Source organism: Macadamia integrifolia, chromosome 10 (assembly GCF_013358625.1).
Source record: "Macadamia integrifolia cultivar HAES 741 chromosome 10, SCU_Mint_v3, whole genome shotgun sequence".
NCBI lineage: Eukaryota > Viridiplantae > Streptophyta > Magnoliopsida > Proteales > Proteaceae > Macadamia > Macadamia integrifolia.
In genome coordinates, this window is record NC_056566.1 from 7,366,765 (window position 1) to 7,389,020 (window position 22,256).

The 22,256-nt window shown below is 38.2% G+C and overlaps 1 protein-coding gene across 2 annotated transcripts; it reads right to left on the reverse strand.

Annotated features, from left to right (window-relative positions):
- Positions 1–1,422: 1,422 nt before the first annotated feature.
- On the reverse strand, positions 1,423–19,893 carry LOC122091749 (probable nucleolar protein 5-2). Of its 2 annotated transcripts, none has more exons than XM_042661868.1 (9): positions 19,738–19,893; positions 18,208–18,363; positions 18,061–18,102; positions 15,153–15,332; positions 14,890–15,054; positions 3,424–3,624; positions 2,400–2,897; positions 2,191–2,322; positions 1,423–2,109 (listed from the first exon to the last, which is right to left on the reverse strand). In XM_042661868.1, the coding sequence occupies exons 2-9, from the start codon at positions 18,283–18,285 to the stop codon at positions 1,666–1,668; spliced, it is 1,740 nt and encodes a 579-aa protein (XP_042517802.1). In that variant the 5' UTR covers positions 18,286–18,363; positions 19,738–19,893; the 3' UTR covers positions 1,423–1,665. The 2 variants fall into 2 exon arrangements, with proteins under 2 accessions (XP_042517802.1, XP_042517803.1); XM_042661869.1 differs by having other exon boundaries at positions 18,208–18,345; positions 19,738–19,890.
- Between the last annotated feature and the right edge of the window lie 2,363 nt (positions 19,894–22,256).

Sequence of the window (22,256 nt, forward strand, 5' to 3'; positions counted from 1 at the left end):
CCTTTTTCTTTTGCTAACGAGGAACCCTCAAACTTGCTTGGTTTTACGGTTCAGAATGATAATCCCCAATTACACAGTCACACCTAACTCGTATAACAGATAAATTGTGGGGAAACTCAAACTAAAGACATCAATAATTAACACACAACAACTTGGACCAGCGGAGTTATAACGGGAGTGTACTAGGCCAACCACCTAATATTGTCCCTTTCACTTGATTTTGTCACCCTAAAACTTGTTCTAGTAAGTAGGTGGTATTTTTTTTTTAATGGGAGAAAGATCCTTGAGCAAGTGAATAAGGAGCCACACCAATTCAGAACGACGAAATGATTTCATGTATTAAGGGTAGAAAGGTCATTTCATGTGAAGATGAGAGAGACAGAGATTGTGTTAATGTACCTTCCACATTCTGCTGAAAGAACTTTTTACTCTTTCTTTATATACAGGAATTCTATTATCAGTATAATAACAAAATTCTTTTTCAAAAGGAAGACTAAATTTTTTTTTTTTAATTTTATTTTATTGTATTCGTTAGGTTTTTTCTAGCAACCAATTCCATATTCTGCTAAAAAAAAAAAAAGGGAAAAAGAAAATTGTATTTTTGTCTTTCCCCTATTTTCTTGTACAATTTCAAGAAACCAACAGTGATGATTAGCCCATTCATTCTGCACAATCAGTAACTTGATGAAACCCAAGAAGAGAAATAATCAAGATTCTGAGACTCAGCAATTGGAAAGTTTTGCAAGAACTTGTTACTACTCTCAATAAGAGTATAGGGAAATTTACCTTCACCCATGGGAAAGAAGGTATTCCTTCACCATGGGCATTAATGGGATGATGAGGATCATAATGAGGGTAGAGGTATTTTTGAGTAATAACGACTATCAGATAAATGAAGACTCTCCCCTTCCTATCTCATGTACCCAACCCATTTTGATACTTATTTTATTTCACGGATTCTCAAGAGTGGCAAAATGCAAATCTCAACTTCACTTCCAACTTCACTTCCAGCTTCAGATTCTAAAGAAAATAGAGTAGTCCAGGCCATAAAGATTCAAACCACCATGATTCAGAGAGAATGACATTTAATTAGAGAGAGCATTGATCAACAGTGTTGGCAGCCAGGGTGATCACCGCAACCATAGAAAACCCAGATTTTGTTTGATGAACGTATATCAAGTGGGCCCTTTGTCTGCAACCATATATCACCTTGGATTTGGAAGCCCTTGGGATGGATGACTAAACTGTAAACAATGAAAACTTAGATCATGGTTTAAGATCCTCTCCAGCACCTACACGACACTGGAGAGGATCCAAATCCTTTGATCAATGCTGCAGTCAAAACAAGCTCCATTGATGCAATAGTAACCTGCATCCACAGAAGGTCCAGAGTGAAGGAGAACATTCATATCAACTATGGAGTTTAGACAAAAAACCATTTAGTTGCACAAGTGAATGATCCACCAGAGCTCAGTAACAATGATATATACGATTCTAATGTATTTATAACCAAGAAACTGGGAATAAAATAAGTTAGCTAAATATTGGCACCTGCGAACAAAACATACAACATTTTACATAAAAAATAACCAAGCTTGAATCCTAATATCAAAATTGTTGGGTTGCCTACCATGCAAGCCACCTCCTACATCTAATGACAAACATTCACTCATCATTCTTCTTTTTCTTTTTCTTCTTCTCTTTCTTGCTCCCTTCAGTTTCTTCCTCCTCTGCTTCTGCATGCTTTTTCTTCTTTTTCTTCTTTGTTTCTCCAGCTTCAGGTTCAATGTGCTGCTCCTTGGTCACCGAGTCAGCTTCAGTTTCTGTATGCTTTCTCTTCTTTTCCTTCTTTGCTTCTCCAGCTTCAGGTTCAACGTGCTGATCCTGAGTCTCCAAATCAGCTTCAGTTCCTGTGTGCTTTTTCTTTTTCTTCTTCTTTTCCTTTTTGGCTTCCTCTCCTTGTTCCACCATAGAATCCTCATTATCTTTCTGGTCAGTGTGTTTAATTCCCATATTCTTTTTCTTCTTTTCAGTAGCATCCTCATCCTGATGGTTCATTGTTGTTCCCATAGTCCGCCCAAGTGTTGAATCAGCTGAAGGATTGTAAGCCTACAGATAAAAATAAGTATCAACAATTACTTTGTTACCAAGAAAGAAACAACCAAAAGTGAAGATTCTTAAAACTCACACCTTTGCTGCAGTTATCAATGCCCCTGCTCCCTTGCGATCCTTATCATAGGCTTCAATCTTGGGTTTGCCTTTTGTTGACCCAGCGGACCGCCCCAATTCTCTTCCCTCAAGATTTCTCAACCGGGCTTCAAGCTACAAAATAATTTCACATTACAAAGGGGCCTTCTTTAAGAAGAAAATACTGGAGCTCAGAATTGTTGTGACATTACCTTTGCTCTATTCTCTAGCCCCATTGAATTATCTGGATTATCTCCAAGAGCATCATACCTAATGGCTAATGCAGTCTTAGCAGCAAGAGATCGAGAAATTTTTCCCTTTAATTTTGGAGCTGCCTGACCAATTAAAGATGCATGATAGATCAGCCCATATTTGGGAGTAGCATGTTTTGTCTTCAGAGCTCTGAACAGGGCTTTTTCTGCACCCAGGATCTGAACCGTGCTCCCAGGCTGCTTGGCAAGATTAATCAAGCTACCTCCATGAGCAATAAGGCGAGCACCGACAAGCTCTCCAACAAGAGCAGTCAGATTTGGGGCAATAGTGTTCATTCTGCTCTTCAAATAATCATATAGTTGACCTCTATACTCTGAAAGAGCCAGTACTTGATCACAGAGGTCTCTAATATTCATCAGATCAAGCTCACTGACTTCAGTCCCCATGGATATCATGGCTGCCTCCTTCAGTCCTGTCTCAACCTCTTCTGGCAATATCTGCATAAAAGTTAGAAAAAGAATAATGACCTCATCCTGTTACAGGAAGCATGAAACTGAATCTCCTGAAATTAAGCAATGTGCCACATAAATCACGGTTTTCCAATCTGGGCACGTAATTTGATAGGTCGCATAAAGCACTTCCAGAACAACGTAAAACTACCATAACCATCCAGGCCACAAAAAATTATTGATCATCATAATTTTCTCATATTTCCAACAGAGTAGCAAGGATCAATGGGGTAAATTGTCGACCAGACTTAAGAACGCTCTAAAACTGATAGAACCTAAAGACCCGATGCAACTAGATCAGTTCAATTAGTGTGTCCCTATTACTGGTACGGCTTCGAAGTATTACTGGTAAGACAATGCCCTGTCAACTTCTGGGCCAAGGAAGTAACCAGGGAACCAATATAATGCAAGTTGCATCCACCATGCACATGTGTATCATCTCGTCTACAGTTGTCACACATTCCTATAGGAAGTCTTTAGTGTTATTGTGGTAAAAATGGAAAGAAAACTCTACCTCAGAGAAATCAAGCTTCGCAGCATTTTCACGGTTCCCCATCAGCTTCACTGCCTTGGCATAGAGAATGTTGTCTTGAACAATCTTTGCAAGCTCCGGAAAATGCCAACCATACCATTCTCGAACCCTCATTGCATATGTGTTGAGCTCCTTATCAAGATCATCTAACAAACCAATAGCCTGAATGATCATTGTATCTACCTATAAAGGGGAAAGAAGATCTTGAGTTGTAGCATTCATGGCAATAAATATGTTACCAAAAAGATAGACTAAAGCAGATGACCTCCAAAATATGGAAAAGCTCCTACTTTACATAAAACACTTAATTTCCAAAAAATATTTGTTCTATACGATTCTCAACCACTTGTCAGACAAGTGGTAAGGGAAAAAAAAAACATCGAATTCATCTTCCCGCCATGAGGGGGCTACATATTATATTATTTGTTATACAACGGTTATATTGTACCTTTTATTATATATTAAATTCAATAGTTTATTAAATTATTCCTAATACATCAAATATTAATAATTAAAAAGATACCACATATTGGAATAAATCTATCATATTCACAGATATAGGGAACATTAATCACATGGGTTAGTTGGGTGAAGGGAATCTAAATTGTTATTTTTTATGAAGAATCTAAAGACAATTATGCCTGTAGACACCAGAGCTGAGATATAATTGACTGTGACTAAAATGACTCACTGAACTGGACGTTGGACACTAAAATATTTCTTTCAACATAAAAGGATACAGATAAACTTGTTGACTATTATGGCAATGCATGTGACGCAATCGGGATTCCAAAAATCCAATTCGGATCACTTAATAGGCCCACCCAATCAAAAGAAACTCAAGTAATGGCATCAATGGGAATTTTGTAAATTCTGAGAAAAGTTAAGGACCTTTTTAACTGGATAACAAGTTGATGGACAAAACAGTACATTAACTTGAAAGGGGGTATGTGGATTGTGGAATTTCAAAGATAGAAAGGGGCAGAATTGTCTTACGGAGGTAAAGACTTGCTAGTAAATGATGGGAAAATAGGCTTCTACCTCGAAGTGCCCCTCTTCAATCTCTCATCTGACGGCGACTCACAGAACTATTTAGCCTTGCGATGGTTTCAGTTCATCAAGACACCAGCTACCTTGCAGGATAAAAGCTGGAATTCACACCTTCCAACCCCATCGGTTCCAACTAATACATTACGCAATAATTTAACACCAATTTGTGAGCAAATTTCTGAAACCAGATCGGGCGCAAGACAAGAACCCTGAGTTTTGATGTGATTATCTCAACAGGGAAGCTTATAGCAAGGGCAGCACTAGGGCAGAAGTCACTTAAGTCAAAAGGTATACATGCCCAAATATTAGAGAGAGAAAATATAGCGATTGATTCAGCTGTATATGTGCTGCACCCATCGCAGAACAGAGCATACCAGCCATCGCAGAACAGAGCATACCAGCAAAGGCTAAACAGAAATAAAGAAGAGACTATCATAGGGTAAGGGGGAGAAGAAATGGGCAGAAAGAAGAAGGGATGAGGGAGATCGATGATCAGTTTTACACTTTTACTGACTATAATCCTGCTGAAACAGGGTATCAATAGTAGGAGAGAAAATAGCATGAAGGAACAACAGAAGAATAAAGATAAAGAAGAAACAACAGTGGAGAGATGAATAATAATAACTGACAGCAAAGAGGACTGATTCGATGGGGACAAAGGAGGAGAAGAAATAGTATGGACGGATAAAGAGAAGAAAGGAGAGGGGGAGGACTCACAGCCACCGCTCTCATGCCACACAAGAAAGCTCTACAAATTGAATATTCCATTCTTCAATATCCTATGCATTGGATGCAACAAAGACTCCCAATCATAGTCATCAAGGCATCGCCTAGGCGTCCAGGCGCCTAGGCCGACTTGGATGCCTTGTTCACATTGTTGGTGTCGCGTTGCATCTAAGCCACCTCCAACACCTTGGATTCCTAGACACCGTGACAACTATGCTCCTACTTACTTCCTAGAACAAAAACTAACTAAATAGAAACTCAATAGAAATCAAACAGGAAATTTCCATACATATCTAATAGCTATCCCAGATAAATATTACATAATATATTTCCCGAATAAAATAAACTCTAAATATCCAACTGAACCAGAACAAGGTTGGGTCTGGTTGGCGAGGTTGGTCAAGCCTGTTCAACCACGAATCTGCATCAGCATGGAACAACACCATGTCCCTGAGTGAGTATGTTTATGGAAGATATTGGAAGAAAAATGGATGAGGCATCTTATAGGTCAGATAATCTCAAACAGATCTTCGTATACTCAGTGGACCCCTTTTCCCTTCTTTGGGCACCCCGGGTGGTTATTCAACATCTTTATCTAACGTCAATACCAGATTGCTTTGTTAGGAATAATTTAGCAGGTTAAATTTCTTGCTAGGTTGTCTCTATCACTGTGAACTGCAATTATAGGCAGAGTTTGGATATTTGGATTAACCCAACCCCATTCAACTAGATCTTCATAGTTGAAGGAGTGAGAGCGATGCGGAACCTGGGTCACAAAACCTACTTGGGTTCTCTATGGACCCACCCAAGATAGTAAAAGTTCAATTTGCAAGAGTAATGGAAACTACGTAATTTCTACATCAATGCAGCACTTAAGAGAGGAAAGTAACAAAGAATAACATTACCGTAATTTATTAGAAGTTCAAAATAAAAGAAAGGAATGTAATGTGAAATGATGAGAGGGTAAACTTGGAATGAAATAAAAGATAAGGGCAAGAGGTAATAAAGGAGAAAGCGAGGGTTAATAAGGAAAGTTGGAAAACAAAATAAAGAGATAAAAAGGGGAACCGTGTGGGAGTTTGAGGGTTCTTCAACCTCCAGCAACATAACCAGTGAGAGAAACAATGACACTGAAGCTTAGAACTCCTTCAAGTGATTTCGGCTAGACATGATACTTCAGGGGGAGGACCACAGGACCTTATTGAATGCAACTGCTAGTCTTCCAAAACAGCAAGTAAAGGAGGAGTATCCAAACTCTTAGGCACCATTTGACAACGTTTCGTTTCTACGTTTTCTTGTTCCCAGAAACGAAGAAACAGCCTAAAAATTGTTTGATAAAGTTGTTCTGTTTCACCCATTTTTATAAACATAAATCAAAATGTATGCCTATTTACAATTCTAAAAACGACTTTGACGAAACAAGTATCGTTTCTAGAAACGAATTTGAGAAGGAAAAAAGGTTGTTGTGCCAGATAAATCTCTCAACAATTTAAACATAAAAAGAGACAACCGAACCCTCTCTCCCTTTTGGGCATCCAATGATACTATTGGGTTTTTTAGTAGCATTATGTCTGCAAAAAACATTTCGAGAAACAGATTTATCAAACACCAAAAAATCCGTTTTGTTTCCAGAAACATTATCAAACGGTGCCTCTAACCCTGGAGGTAAGCACAAGTCAGTTTTGGTTATGGTTTTCGGTTTGCAGCAAGGAATTGTTTGACAGTAATGAAACTCCAAGGTTTGGTCATGCAGGAGAGGTTTTCCTATTACCCTAACCTCAAGGAAAAATAGAGAATGGAGGAGATACCATAGGCCAAGGAGAATGCCTGCTGTTACAGCCTGGAACAGGGAAGAAACAGTAAAGAAAACGACAGATAGGGAGAAGAGATGAGAGAGAAAGAGACTGCACGAAGAAAGATATGGGGAAAGAAAGCACACAACCAGCCAGGCAAACCCTCAACAACTCACAATTCAATTCATCCGCAAATTTGAATTCTAATAGCACAGTACATGTATATAAATTTCTACCAAAAAAAGGTACATGTATACAAATAAAGGGAAAGGGGTTGCACATGCCGCTAGCTTTCCTGAAGCTAGTTGCTTGACCAATGAGGAGGCTGGGATGCAAGAGACATGGGGGTCATTTCCATAGGGGAGAGAAAGAGAGAGAGAGAGAGAGGGTGAGTGACAAAAGCTGTGATGCGAGGAGGGTCTTAGGGAAGAAAGAAATCTTTGAGAGAAATCAGAGTTGCAGGGAGAAGAGAAGAGTCACACAAAGGGGAAGGGGGAAGAAGGTCTCACGACCAAGCAAACCACAAGGTTTCAACCAATTAATTAATTCATCATTAAAAAATCTATCTACTAAATTGGGGATGCCTTTATATAATAAATCGAAATTAAAACTTGCCTAATCAAAATCTAAAATTGAAATAGCAACTACTAATTACTTCCAAAATTCTAACTAATAAAATTAGAAACAAAATAAAACTTAAAGTGGTAATTCCCTAATTGACTATCAATTACCCAAATAAAAAGATTGCAAATAATTCCCAAACAAAATAAAATCCTAAAGATCCTAAGGAATCCAAAAAAATCTAATCGGACCCAGTTCATCTCGGTTGAGATTGCCCAAAGGGTCAATCCGGCTCAATAACATCAATTCTGCATCAACTCCCCCAGTGTTGAGAAAAACTCATCCACAAGTTTTAAAGAATGACAATAATAAAAATTCATGAACGGGGGTGAATTGCTCGTCGTCTGCATCGCGAACAAAATCTATGATGTGAAGCTTTGGAGGTGCATTCAAGTCCGAAAAATCGCGGGGAAGAACAAATTCATGATAGTGAACAAGTGGCACTGCATTGATGTCCTCCATTACTTGATCCACAAATTTCTCTTTTTCTGTTGTCATCACCTGTTCCACAATAGGACGGTCTTCCACTTGTGTTGATGCCTCTGGTTCAACTTGTGGTTGTACTGGGGGTATCACTTTCTCTGACTTAATCAATCCATGAAGATCAAATTTTCAACCCATGTGGTAAGCCTGGAGGGTGCACATATTGTTGTCACGATCAAGAAAACCATCCCGTTGTTCCAACCAGCCTCGACCCAATTTAATGATGTGCTGAGCAGAATCAAACACTTTACAAAAAGCACCATCATAATAAGGAGGAACAGAAAATTCAACAAATACATTATCCTCCGACTCAAAAAAAATCTGATTGATCTCTGACAACATATCCACCATGGATCTGGAGACAAAATTGTCATTTAATCGTTCATCAATTAACAATTTAACAGTCTTTCCATTGGGCAAGCGAACTCTGAACTTGAACACAAAAGATTCCATGACCAGATTTGTATTCGGCATCACTATGTACCTCACAAAATAAGACACAACTCTACTAGGCACATGGGTGGCAGAACTGTAAATATATGGATTCGACTTTTTTTTTTCTTTTTTCTTTTTTTTTTGTGGAGAAAAAGTGGTTCAACTTGAAATACAAAAGAAAGGGGCTCACGTTTGAAGGAGAAGGGGTATACTTGGAAGTAATGAAAAAAAAAGAATAACTAGGACTAATGGGAGATTAGAGGGGCAATTCTGGAAGCTCAAAAGAATTTAAAGAAAAGGAGAAACAAAAAGGAGATAGTGGGGTTGGGGGTATCACCGTAAACCGACAAAGAAAAGAAGGAAAGTTTCTGCCCTCTTGGAGATGGAGAACCAGCAGAGGTTCTCTACTCTATCACCAATGGAACCAGCGAAGGGTGGGGAAGTCCTTGCGAGCTGCGACTTTGACTCCAAAGAAGAAGTTACGACTGCAATAGAGAGTGGAAATATAAACCGGCCACTGGAAGGTCGATTAGCAGCTGAAGGGAAAGGGAAACAGATATGTATCTTATTCGGCTGCTATCATCCTTGCGAGCTGCTCTCGATCGCTGTTATCATCTTTACTATTTCTTCCTTCTCTTCGGCTGCTTCCTTTGCTCTTCTTTTCTTTTTTATTTTTTTTTTTTTTTTTTTTTTTTTTTTTTTTTTTTTTGCTGCTGTCAAAACCCTAGGCCGAGGGGAAGGTTCCGATAGAACAATCACAGGGGTCGGGGTGAGAGGTTTCAACAGTTTTTTTTTTTCACTCAGCAAAACCTTAGCGGCAGAAAGGGGATCAGTCAAAGGAAAAGGGAAAAGAAAAAAAGGGGCAGTGGGTTGCTGTAGATGGATCGAAGAGGATAGGGAGGGTTTTGTGCTACGGAAAGTGGGAATTTTTTTTTTTTCGAATATTAGTTCTCGGCAAAACTAGGCACACTAAGGGAAAGAAACAGGGAAGAAGGGAGTGACGGGGAGAAAAGACGGACAAGAAAAGAGAACGAAGGAGAGGATCCTTCGGCTCTAATACCACTTGATGCGAGGAGGGTCTTAGGGAAGAAAGAAATCTTTGAGAGAAATCAGAATTGCAGGGAGAAGAGAAGAGTCACCCAAAGGGGAAGGGGGAAGAAGGTCTCACGACCAAGCAAATCACAAGGTTTCAACCAATTAATTAATTCATCATTCAAAAATCTATCTACTAAATTAGGTTACATGCCTTTATATAATAAATCGAAATTAAAACTTGCCTAATCAAAATCTAAAACTGAAATAGCAACTACTAATTACTTCCTAAATTCTAACTAATAAAATTTGAAACAAAATAAAACTTAAAGTGGTAATTCCCTAATTGACTATCAATTACCCAAATTAAGAGATTGCAAAATAATTCCCAAACAAAATAAAATCCTAAAGATCCTAAGGAATCCAAAAAAATCTAATCGGACCTAGTTCATCTTGGTTGAGATTGCCCAAAGGGTCAATCCGGCTCAACAACATCAATTCTGCATCAATCTGGGTACCCCAGCAGCGTGCCCAGCCTTTACCCATAAATAAAAGATGAAACCAACAAGAAAAGAAACCTACTCTATTCTAGTTTGGAAAATTAAAACAATTAGGAAACTATATCCTAGTAGCCATCCCCTACTTAACCTACGCAAATAAAGATTATATGTTAATCCCAAAATATACAGAAATAAAATCCTAAAATATCCTTCTAGATCAAAGACCCGAATTTGGACCCTGTTCTCAGTTTGGGTTCCCAAATAGGCTTAGCCCCGTCCAAGGAAGTGCTCTTGCATCAGAGAGATCTAGGCTTAGTTGAACCTATATCCTAGGAAGCCTTTATTGCTAAGCGTGCTTGTAGGTTTTAGTTTCCCGCATCTTCTTCTGGATTCATTTGTGCCTGGTAGTTTTTTTGTTGGACATGTATTTTAACTATCCAATCTTCATTACTCAAACAAAATCTGCTATTTATAATAAATAAAAATAAAATAAAGAGAAAATTGCATTGCCACCCCCTGAACTTTGGTCATTATTCAATGCCACCACCTGGACTTTGCGAAACACCAAAGACACCCCCTGAAAATTCAAACAATTCGAAATCAATCCCTACCGTTAGCCGACCGTGTTAAGTGAATGAAAGTCTGTTAGTTTTTTTTCCAAAATACCCAAAACACCCCCAGCTATTATGAGAGGACAATATTGCCCTCCCTTTCCCTTCTTCTAAACCCACTCTCCCTCTCACTCCTCACTCATACTCATTCGAACAAGGAAGAAAAAGGAAAAAAAACCTGCAACTCGGCCGCTCCCCTCCGGCGAGCAATTCTCAAGCCAATAGCTGACCGACGTGCAATTCCCCAAGGATGGACAGAATTATCTGGACCACCTGTCTCTGTGCAAGGGTTGGAACATAAACATCACCACAAAGAGACTTGAGCTATTTAGATTCCATACCCTCGAAACCTTTTTATTTGGGAAAAGTAATAACCCTAAAATCTTGTTGACCCTCCTGAATCCTTTTGTCACATCCTTGAAAGAGCTAAAACTTCTAAGGCAGCTCAAAATCATTTAGATACAAGTTCAAGATCAGGAGACCAAACACAAAACAACCCATCTTCTTGGGCATATTCACCAGTGCACGCTTGCCACTGGCCAACTGAAAAATCAGGAGAAAGGCATTCTCATGGCATCTACGTTCCAAATGAGTTCCTTGTGCCGTAATATTTCTTGATTTTAATATGCCGCTTGAAGGTTGTATTAGAAACCATGACATTACTCCTTCATAGGCTGGTATTGGTAACCATTCCATAACTCCACGATCCCATCTTTCCCTCTTCTTGTCAATCATGCTTGGACGAATAACCATTCTCCGTTGGCTGTTTTTCCCCAACCTGAACATCCAAACCTGCTTTTATTATCAAAGGGAAAGTAGCTACTTTGATAGTACTTCATTGATGGGATTACTCTTCTAAATCCAACCCAATTCTGCACTTTGGCAGCAAAGCTTCATTCATTTCTCTTCCCCCTCCCCCTCCTCCCCCCCCCCTTTGGTGCCGTCGTCTTTAATCTGAACTTTTTGTGATGATAGGCCAGCTTGTTAAGTTGGTGACTTTCATAGTGTTTCACTTTGCAGATCGGGGCTGAGAAGCCTTTTTGTACTTCACCGCCTATAGACAACCAGCTTGATTATCGAAAAATACTACATTTTGATTTAATTAGTTATTTACATTCTGGGATCTGTCTATGCAGTACTATGTATTCTAACTCTTTTAGGACATCTTATCCTGGGCTACAATGTTTAATCCTCAACTAGTGATTGGGATTTGTGTACGCTCTCCTCACTAACCCCTTCCGTCTTCCCTTCTCTCTCTCGCTCTCTCTCCCTCCTTCCCAGGCCAATGAAAACAATTTCTGTGTCCTCATCTTCTTACTGCAAACAACCGTCTTTTGAATCTTTCCAACCAACCCTGCTTTGCCCTTCAATTTCTAGCATCACATTTCTCCCTTTTCCAATTACACCCTCTCTTTCATGTCATGTATTTAATTACAACAGCTGACAACCTCCACTCTTGTATCACAGGGGAGGGGAATCTCACACCGGTCAGCTATTGGCCTGAGAATCGCACGCCGGAGGGGAGCGGTCGAGTTGCAGGTTTTTTTTCCTTCTTCTTCCTTGTTCGTATGAGTATGAGTGAGGAGAGAGGGAGAGTGGGTTTAGAAGAAGAAGAGAAAGGAAGGGCAATATTGTCCTCTCACAATAGCTGGTGGTGTTTTGGGCATTTTGGAAAAAAACTAATAGACTTTCATTCACTTAACACAGTCGGCTAACGACAAGGACTAATTTGGAATTGTTTGAATTTTCAGGGGGTGTCTTTGGTGTTTCGAAAAGTCCAGGGGGTGGCATTGAATAAGGACCAAAGTTTGGGGGTGGCAATGCAATTTTCTCTAAAATAAAATATGGGAAACACTTATTGTCCTGAAGCTGTGATTCCCTCACATAACAAGGTTGCATTTCCTTGCTATCTGGCATAATTTGACTCAGCTCAAGTGGATCCATGTGATAGATGACCCCACGGCCATCTCATCGGTCAAATTCCAGCATGAAATCAGCAACGGGAGGAGTTAAAGCGTGAGTTTAAATTTCATGAATAACAAGAATGCAATTCACCATTAAGAAATCTAGTGGCAGTTATGTAATTTGCCATCATTTTGTACTCAATTTAACACATTTCCTGCTTGCTTTTGAAGTCAAATTCAACCAATAAGATAGGTGTGGAGTTCTCTATCACATGGATCTACGTATGTTAGCAATGTTATATAATTGTGACATGAATCATGTCACCCTTTGGGACATAAATTGTGATCTAAAACATTGGTTTGTCTTATGTTGCGGATCTTCTGCTAACAAATAAGGATCATCGATCTCTATAATGTAGATCGATGGTGGTTGAGAGAATGTACAACAACAATCTGTCCAGGTTCATCCCCCCATCGACCAGCCTTAATTGGAGGACGATACTTTCCAGAATACTTTCCAGATTTAGTGGCTATCGAGCAGTTCTATATGGTAAAGCTATTACCTATTGGCCAGCCTGTCAAGGAGGGAGATAACAAGATTATTGAGTGGGGCCCATGGCCAATGTGTGGAGAAGGTTGTGGAGAATTCTGACAGCTTGCACAGTGCTATATTTTAGAGGGTTTTGTTCCTTGCGTCGCGCGGGGGTGGTGGTTCAATGGTTTAAAATAGTTTCTAGTTTATAGCTTTGTTTATGTAATACTGCCTAGCGCAGTTGGTAAAGCTGTGGTGCACTAAGCCCACGGTCACCAGGAGGTCTCGAGTTCGAGCCTCCTGGCCGTTACCCAACGTTTTAAAACACAGGAACAGTCAAGGCCAAAACCATTCCGATACCATTCTAGAACGGTCTTGATCAGACCATATCAGACAGATCTCCCGTGTTTTTTTTTTTTTTTAAATCAGTTTGTATTATAATTTTACCCCTGGACCATAAATGTGAATCAGGATTGGAAACGTCAGGATCTGGTATCAGTCGTTCAAGGCCAATACCATTCCGATCCGGCCGAAACTGACCATTCCGTTCCTTTCCGTTTTATAGAACCATGTTGTTACCGCCCCCCCCCCCCTTTTCTTCTATAGAGTAGGAACCAATCTAAAAAAAATTTAGTCTAGGAGCTTCGTTTCCACACAATGAAGAGTCATAGCGGTAATCGATTTTATCATTATAAATAAAATGTTGTGGCTGTAAACTACAGGGCCAATGATTTGAGAAAAAATGAAACACAGCTTTGTGCTTCGCTCTGTGAGAGAGTATGGTGAGAAGCCATTGGTGAGACACCAAACAAATTGTGAGACGCTGTGGGTGAGAGACTTGGACTGAGATAGTCCCCCATCCCCCTTCTCTATCCCGTTTATCCATCTTCTATCTTCTTCTTTTCTCTCTTTGTCTACCGAAATCTGTGTGAGTTCTGCCCTGATGTTGCTGATCCGCTGACTAACAATCCTACTGTAGTGCTGGTTCTTAGTTGAACTAACTGTTAGGAAAACAGCCGAACCACTATGGGCCCATATGGAGCAATTGCATTAGTGCAGCCCAAAACCCAACACTAACCTCTACATTACTCTACTGCTTCTAAAACTTCTAGGTAATGGATCACTTCTGTTATATGCAATAATATTGATATTTGGGGCCTGTTGCTTTTCTGTTGAATTCAATATTGGACTTGAGAAACTCTGCCAGTGTAATTGTTTCAGAATGAATTCCTACATCAGTTCATTGTTTTCCGTATGATATTTTGGGATCTATTAGTACACAACTAACGTTATTACCTTAATATCATCAAAATTAAAGGCTAACTCGTGGCTGTGCACTTGGTTTCCAATGCAATCCTTTTTCTGCTAGGATTGAGTTTTACTGCAACAAAGCCCAACCAATTACTGGGCAATTTAAGTGACCATTTGGTATTGAAAACTTTTTAGTTTCACAAAGTTTCTTATGTGATTCTCTGCATTAAAGATATTTTGGCTCAGCTTCAATAAGGTTGACCTTTTAGATATTGATGATAATTATTTATTAGGTAACTGGGTTTCTGCGGACACAAAAACCAGAAAAGTCTTTTGCTATGACTTGCATCATTCAACGGTTCAACCACAATTCAACGTATGCTGTTTAAATTCAAAAACTAAAAATCATATTAAGCAAAAAAAAAAATATATATATATATATATATAACATGAATGAACTTCAGAATCAAAGGCTAAATCAATATCAATATTTTGAAAAAGAGAGTTCACCTTGTCAGGACTAAATTTTAGCTTATATCTAGACAAACTGTGAGCTAAACCCAAGCTCATTGGAGCTAAATCTTGAACAGGGAGCCCTGATATCAGTTCAGTTAATTGGCTTCTTAATCCTCTCATGAGCTCCATCACTGTACTGTTGTGAACACATTCTATTTCCTGAAAGAAAATAAGATCTCAATCACAATGAATGACAAAAATAATTAGCTAGGGATAGTCTAGAGTCAAGGAGTGTGACATAAAGGAAATGAGCATACCAGTTTTTCTTTTATCACATTTCCAAGCTTTGAGTCTGCAACAGCTAATGACTCTCCATTGCAATGAGCACGCAAAAATTTACGAAGAGACTTGGTGGGCTTGCCATCAATCAACAAGGTTGCTGCTGATAAGGCTTCAGCTGTGTTCTCGAACTTGGAAAAAGCTTTCAGCTTCACTAGCTGATATTGAGGTGAAACCAAATACATTTCAGGTTTTAAATTTGATCATGCAGAGGAAAGAACAAAGCTTAAGGAAGAGGTTCCCCAATACACATGTTGGCATTGATCAAAGAAAAAAAAAGACTGGAAGAAAGACAAGACAAAATTCACCAACATTCAATTTTTTTCTCATGTAAGATACCATTGCTTCAAAGAGGGTTTAGCTTCACATCCAGCACGGTTAAGGTGTACCAGGAAGATTGATTAGATTTGGCTATTGATTCTAAAACTTAAACATTCATATGATAATTTGGTTCAATATTAGATTAAAACATTCCATTGGAAATAGCGGCATCAATAAAAATGGGTGTAAGTTATACCATTTCACATCATTGAAAAATGGAAAAAGCTTCCCATTGGCTGAGGCCTGATTCAATGTTTGTGTATGTTCACTGAATGAACAGCCTGGACTGACACAAAATGAGCAGCCCTGGTTTTTCTCCCCCCCCCCACCTCACACAAGAAAAAGAGGTGTGGGGTGAAGGAAAAGCTGGTAGCAATTTGTTAGGCTGTAGACAGGTTTTCAATAGAGATCTATGATATAAGTCTCCAGACTCTCCAAAGGTTTATCTTGACACAAAATGCTGGCAGCTTCAAAGGTAATGTATAAAATAAAATAAAAAATAGAATAAAATTAAATTAAAAAAAAAAAAAGGGGGAAAAGGAAGGATAGTGGTGCGATCCAAAGGTTCGGAATCCCTCTTTGGATTAGCAATGGGCCCACCCAGGTGTAAAATAGCCAAAAGTTGATAAATAATGGTAATTCTATAAACAGATCCAAGTTTGCAAGGGGAGTGGCAGGACCGTAAATAACCAGAAACTTTAAAGGGGGCTTGGTAGTTAAATAAGGGAATAGTATTTATTGATCAAGGGCAGACAAGGAAATAACAAAAAAAATAAAGGACAAAACAGAATTGGGAATAAAGGGAAGGATACTAATGGAATGAAAGAAATGAGAATTACAGAGAGTTGTCTTCAAACTTCAACCAAGGAAACCAAACCAGCATAATCAGTACTGATTTCGAATGAGAAAACTCTCTCCTATGAAACGTAATCAACCTGAAAATTTAGAAGAGTACTCCAAACCCAATGTACTCTTGAATTGATGCAACAAACAACTAAATCTCAAGCCCAAAAAATTAATAAAAAATTCCTAAAACCAGGTAGGACGAAAGTTGCAGGCCCAGCAATGCTTTGAAGATTGATTCTCTCAGTAGGGAAGGCTTCAGCTACTAGGGCCATAGAGATCACGTAAGGTAAGGGATCTCACACTCAAGATATTTAAGGAGAAAGAAGATGGGATGAGGGAGATCAATGATCAGTTTTACTGATTATAGTTCTGCAGAAAACAGGGTATTGATAGTATGAGTGAAAAATAATGAATGAACAAGAGAATAATAAAGGAAAGGAAAGAGGAAGAAAGAAGAAACAAAAGTGGGGAGAGATAAGAAGATTAATACCTGACATGGAAGAGGAAGGAGGAAAAAGCAGAGTATGGAAGAGAGAAGAGAAGAGAAGATGGGAGGACTTGCAGCCACCGTTGTGCACGCCACACAAGCAAACTCTAAACAAACTCAATATTCCATTCTTCACTATCCCCTATTTATAAAAACCATTAAAAAAAAAAAAAAAGAGGACTCCTAATTACTTCCCAAAACATAAACTAACAAAATAGAAACTCAATAGATCTCAAGTCGGAAATTCCCCTGCATGTCTAATATCTATTACAAAATAAAATATTATGTAACATCTTTCCCATATTAAATAAATTTTAAATATGCTCCTGAAACAGAACAAGGTTGAGACCCGATTCAGCTTGGTCTAGATGGCCAAACTGGTCAAGCCGGTCGAACCACGAATCAGCATCAGTGAGCTACCTCCCCCTTGTCTTACCCTTCCAATGGGGTCAAAGGAACAAAGGAAGAACACAAATCAATTAAGTAACCATCGTCTCACTTCCTAATGATAGTTTCCCATATATCTTTTAGCTCCAACATTCAGGTTACTTCAAAAGGCCTTCAAATCAATGCCCAAGCAAGCAGTTTTTTGTCAACAAACCAAAGAATGAGGCCTACAGAAACATTATATTATCATCACATTTATTTTCTCACTGGTTAAAGTATTTTCTAATTCCATTCACATCTGGTAAAGTCATCAAGATCATAGTTGTCAAGGCAATTAGGCGACCCAAGGAGTTGGAGGGGCACCTACGCGCCCTAGGCGTGCAGTATATGTAATATAGCAACAATAATTTTATATAAATTATGCTTATATACAACATGGAAGTCAATACAATAAAATATAATTATACTAGCAATGACCTAATACGAGAAAACCAACATATAATAAACAAAGCATAGGATATAATATAAGCATACTCATAAAAAAACAAAGCAATAAACATAAATCAACATAAACTTGTGAAGTATCAAAAACTGATATAATATTAGGTGTGCTGTCACAAGCCACAAGGTGATGCCTAGGCACCAAGGCAGCCTCCTTTCTTAAACCAAACAAGGCAAGTCGTACCCAAGAAGGTGCCGTACTTTGACGACTATGATCATGATAAGCTTGAAAAACTAATCATAACCCACACCTCATATACATAAGAAAATATTGACCTACAGCAATGATGATATATATTTGCCAAAAATTGTATCATTTTGAAAAGCAAAGGACAGTAGATCACCTGTCTAGCTGACTCCGATGTGGAAAACTCCTTCCACAAGTCCTGAAACACAGAGCAATTAATAAAGTTGAATTCTATTCACTTAAAAGCGGAACCAAACAGAGCACAAAGCATGACAATGAAACAAATATAATCAAAGGTACTTACATCAACTTTAGATAGCTTTCCTTCATCTAATACTTTAAATAAGGCGAAACCCGCAGGGGTTTCAAATAGTACGAGCATTTTCAAACGATAGGCACCTAAACACAAACGATACAGCCACACGCTGCTGCTCAGAAAGCTCTGAAACCTCAGAAAGCTCTGAAACAGAAAGAACATGACAACTAAGAATGTTATAAATGCATTTTAATAGAAGAACGAGCAAAACTAATGGATAAAAAGACATGTTCATATTAATACATTATAAAAATTCATATCAAACAAAAAAAAAAAACATATAAAATATGAAATTAGGAAGCTTACCCTCAAAATTAACCAATCAGACAACCAAATAGCTTTAGAAGCCTTAACCAAATATCAACTAACTAAAAATAAAATAAAAAAATCAACCAGAAACAACACCACTCCCAAATTAAAAAGAACACTTTAACATAAAATATAATTTTTTGATAAATAGTTCTAAAAGTTGGAAATAATTGTAAACATAATTTCTAATCTGTAAAACTTAAAACTTGGAAGAAAAGGCTGACAATACAAGATGGAAAATTATATATAAAAATAAAATAAAAAAATAAAAATGGAAAATGTCTTCTCATGAGCATTGGCGGAAGCCATGGCCTCATGCTGGCCAATTTATGCTATGTAGAGGACTGTCACCATCGGATCAATCCAAATGTCAGATTTTGTGCCTCATCTCAGCTATAAAACCCACAAAGAATTTGAACATTTTTCCTTGAACGTTAATCCTTTATACACTTTCAAAATTATGACTCTTTCAACCTTCATCCAAAATTTTTTTCTGAAAAAATGAATTGAAGCTGAAACTTGTAACATTCATAGACTGGCGTGAACGAATATACAAAGTTTCAGCACCAAGTAACCTTCTAAATAGCAGATGTAGGCCACAGTTTACAGAAAGTTTCTTTCAACGCGTCACTGCCCGTATAGGAAACCTACATTGGCCAAAACAGTTCGAACTTTAAGACACACACACAAACAACAAATGAGCAGTTCCACCTGCAAAGGAAGGTAGTGAAATCTCCAAATGGAGGCTCTCACGAAGAACCATGGCATACAAATAGAGAGTTCCAGGAGTTCACAAATAATCAAGAGGGAATGATTATGCGTCAAAACTCAAAAGGTTCTTAACCATCTGTGGAGTGTGCTTTCACATGTGAAAACACGATCATGTTACCCACCAACAAAAGTAACAAATAAAAAGATACAAATAGGACTGAACATAGATGCGTGGATGCGGGGATGCCTTGGATGCTTGCTGCAGGAGGTAAAGAACCCACCATCCTAAGTGGAAAGGCTTCCAAATCAGAAGAAGTAAGAAAAAAAAAGGAATAGAAGAGAGATGGAAAGGAGAAATTTGATATTTAGATGAGAAGAAGATGATGAAGAAGAAGAAGTACAGCAGCGGCATCCAAGCCAACTTGCTCAAGCAAGCCATAACCAAAACTGACCTCAAAAACCACACTTGATTCTCAGCAAGAGAGAGAGAGAGAATACCACAGTTCTGCTGGTGCCGAGGAGCCTTCGCCCGCTGGAGAAGAACTGCAGAACAGGAGCCGCTGAGATCTCAATAAACCCTGAGAAGAATAGAGGTTTTAGCTCTCTTTAGGAGGGGTGGTCGGGTCTGGTCTTAAACCCTAAGCCTTAAAGGCTTAAATCCTAACCCATTCATTAATTCATCGGGTCGGGTACGGTGCAGATCACCTAAGATAGGGTTTATCTTGAAAATTTGTATCACAAAGCGAAAAAAATCCTCACACAATCACTATGAGAGTGTGGGGTGTTTTCTCATGTCTTCTCAATTCTCGTATTCCTTATTTTAGTTCCGATTGTTTAGAGGAGAGTTTGGGGTGGGAATATTTGATTACTGGGCCTAACATGTTGGTGGGGTTAAAAATAAGGAAAGTGAAGTTAGAGAAAAATTAGACTTTTCCACCCCAATCTTATTTGATTAGCATATAGCTACAGGAAGGAGAGAGAGAGAGAGAGAGAGAGAGAACGGAAGAATGAAGAAAGAAAATCATTAATTGCAATGACTTCCCACCCCCACCCACAAAGTCCCACCAATTTAGTAGGACTAGTAGGACTTTGGAAGGGGATGGAGCGAAAGCCATATCAAGCTCATCTCCCAATGTTGTCTAGAGTATTTCTCACATTGTTATATCCAAACACATGACTTCACCATGCTTTTGGGAAATAAGTACATGTCTCTCACACATTAAATCCCACCCCCCATAAAAACCCCCTAGACAAATGGGCTTAAAATATTTTTTCTTCTCCTTGACCATGTGGATTCCTTCTCCACAAGATCCATTTTGACAATTCAATTGATTTGGCGTGGGATGGTGGGAGATTCCCTCATGCTACCAATTTCAGAAATAATCAAGGTCTCATTCTTACAAATAAAAACTGCCTATAATTGACACGTTTTTTCGATTTCATTCTGTTTCATTTTCTACCTCTTTTCTGTAAGATTTCCTATTAGGTGGGCTAGCATAGTCAAAGATTTGTTTCCAAAATCGATTTAGTGGTGTTGACTAAAGATGGAGTAAGTAGAAAGAAACTAATATTATTGGTAAGTGATCTCTATGGAGATATTGGATTATATTAGCACACCTTAATGGTATGAAATATTTATTACCATGTGTGGACCTAAGATATTGTTTACTTAATGGGGAGGAAACCCTAATTTTATTGCAGGGTTGGTCCCTACCCTCACCCCTATATATAGTTATCACTGACCCATTAAGTGAAGCTAACAATCAAAAGCAAAAGGGAAAGAGGGTAGACCAGACCAACATTGATCGAATTATATAAGGAGCATACAAGAAGACGTTGAGGAGTTCTTATTCTTCAACCATGGATTCAGGTATGCCTAAAACGTGTATTTTATAGTGTTTGTCATGCATGCTTATCGATCTTCATGAAATCGTTCCGTATTTGTTTTCTATCATTTTCAACCCACCTCCCTGTTTTTCCTCACTCGAAGTATTGTCCAATAATAGTTTTTGACTTCTAAGAGATTATGTTATGCTAGTACCTCGTAACACGCTATTTCAAGAGTGTGTACATTGATCTATAAAGATGAAAGAAATTGTAATCTCATTTACTCTATTTTTCCTTAAAATGTTGTGAATGTGATCTTTAAAATCTCTGTAGGTCTTTACACCGTGATTTATCGATTGTCCATTGACCAGAAGCATCACTCTTAGCCAACTCAAGGGAGTGTTGGTAACTAGATGATACATAAAATTTTATGGAATGGTGTATGGAAAATTAGGGTACATCCTAAATTAAAACTAATTTATGAAAATTTTTACTAAAGTTCGTAAAAGTAGGGAGAGATTTTCTCATTTTATGAATGTGAACCCGAGGTGTGTATTTTGTCACAAGCAGAATCTGATCGACATTTTATGATCAATGTGTTTTCCTTAATCTTCATTCTAACTTTGTGTTTATCGTGCAAAATAATTTTATGAATGGGATTATGACTTGAAGATTATCAATCCTGTAGAGTTTGTGCAGGTAGCACTTGATTATAATTTCTCTGGTTGATTGCCAATTTTTATTTTTTGAGGATCACCCAGTACTTATTTGTATTAGCAGTAATGATCTTATTATAGAGGAGATAGGTTGTGCCTCAATTATAGTATTTAACTATCAATTTGTTGCTCAAGAAACGGACGCTAAGGGATTAAAGCAAGGAATATTGTAAGGTGCACTGGAGATGGGATAGAAAAACATAGAAGTATGGACTAATTGCCAAGATTTGATAAATTTGATTGACTCAGAAAAAAGAGACCATGATAGTCATGGGAGTTGTTTTCTTTACCACTTGATGTTCTTTACACTATTTCTATGATGGGTTCATACTTTATTAAAGAAGAAAGATTGTCAACATCAATGGCTAGCCCATCGTCTGGCTCCCATGACCAAATTTGTTAAAATTAGGGAGGGAAATTAAACTTAACTTACATTCGTTCTTTTTCTCTTAATATTTTACTTTCTCTTAAAAA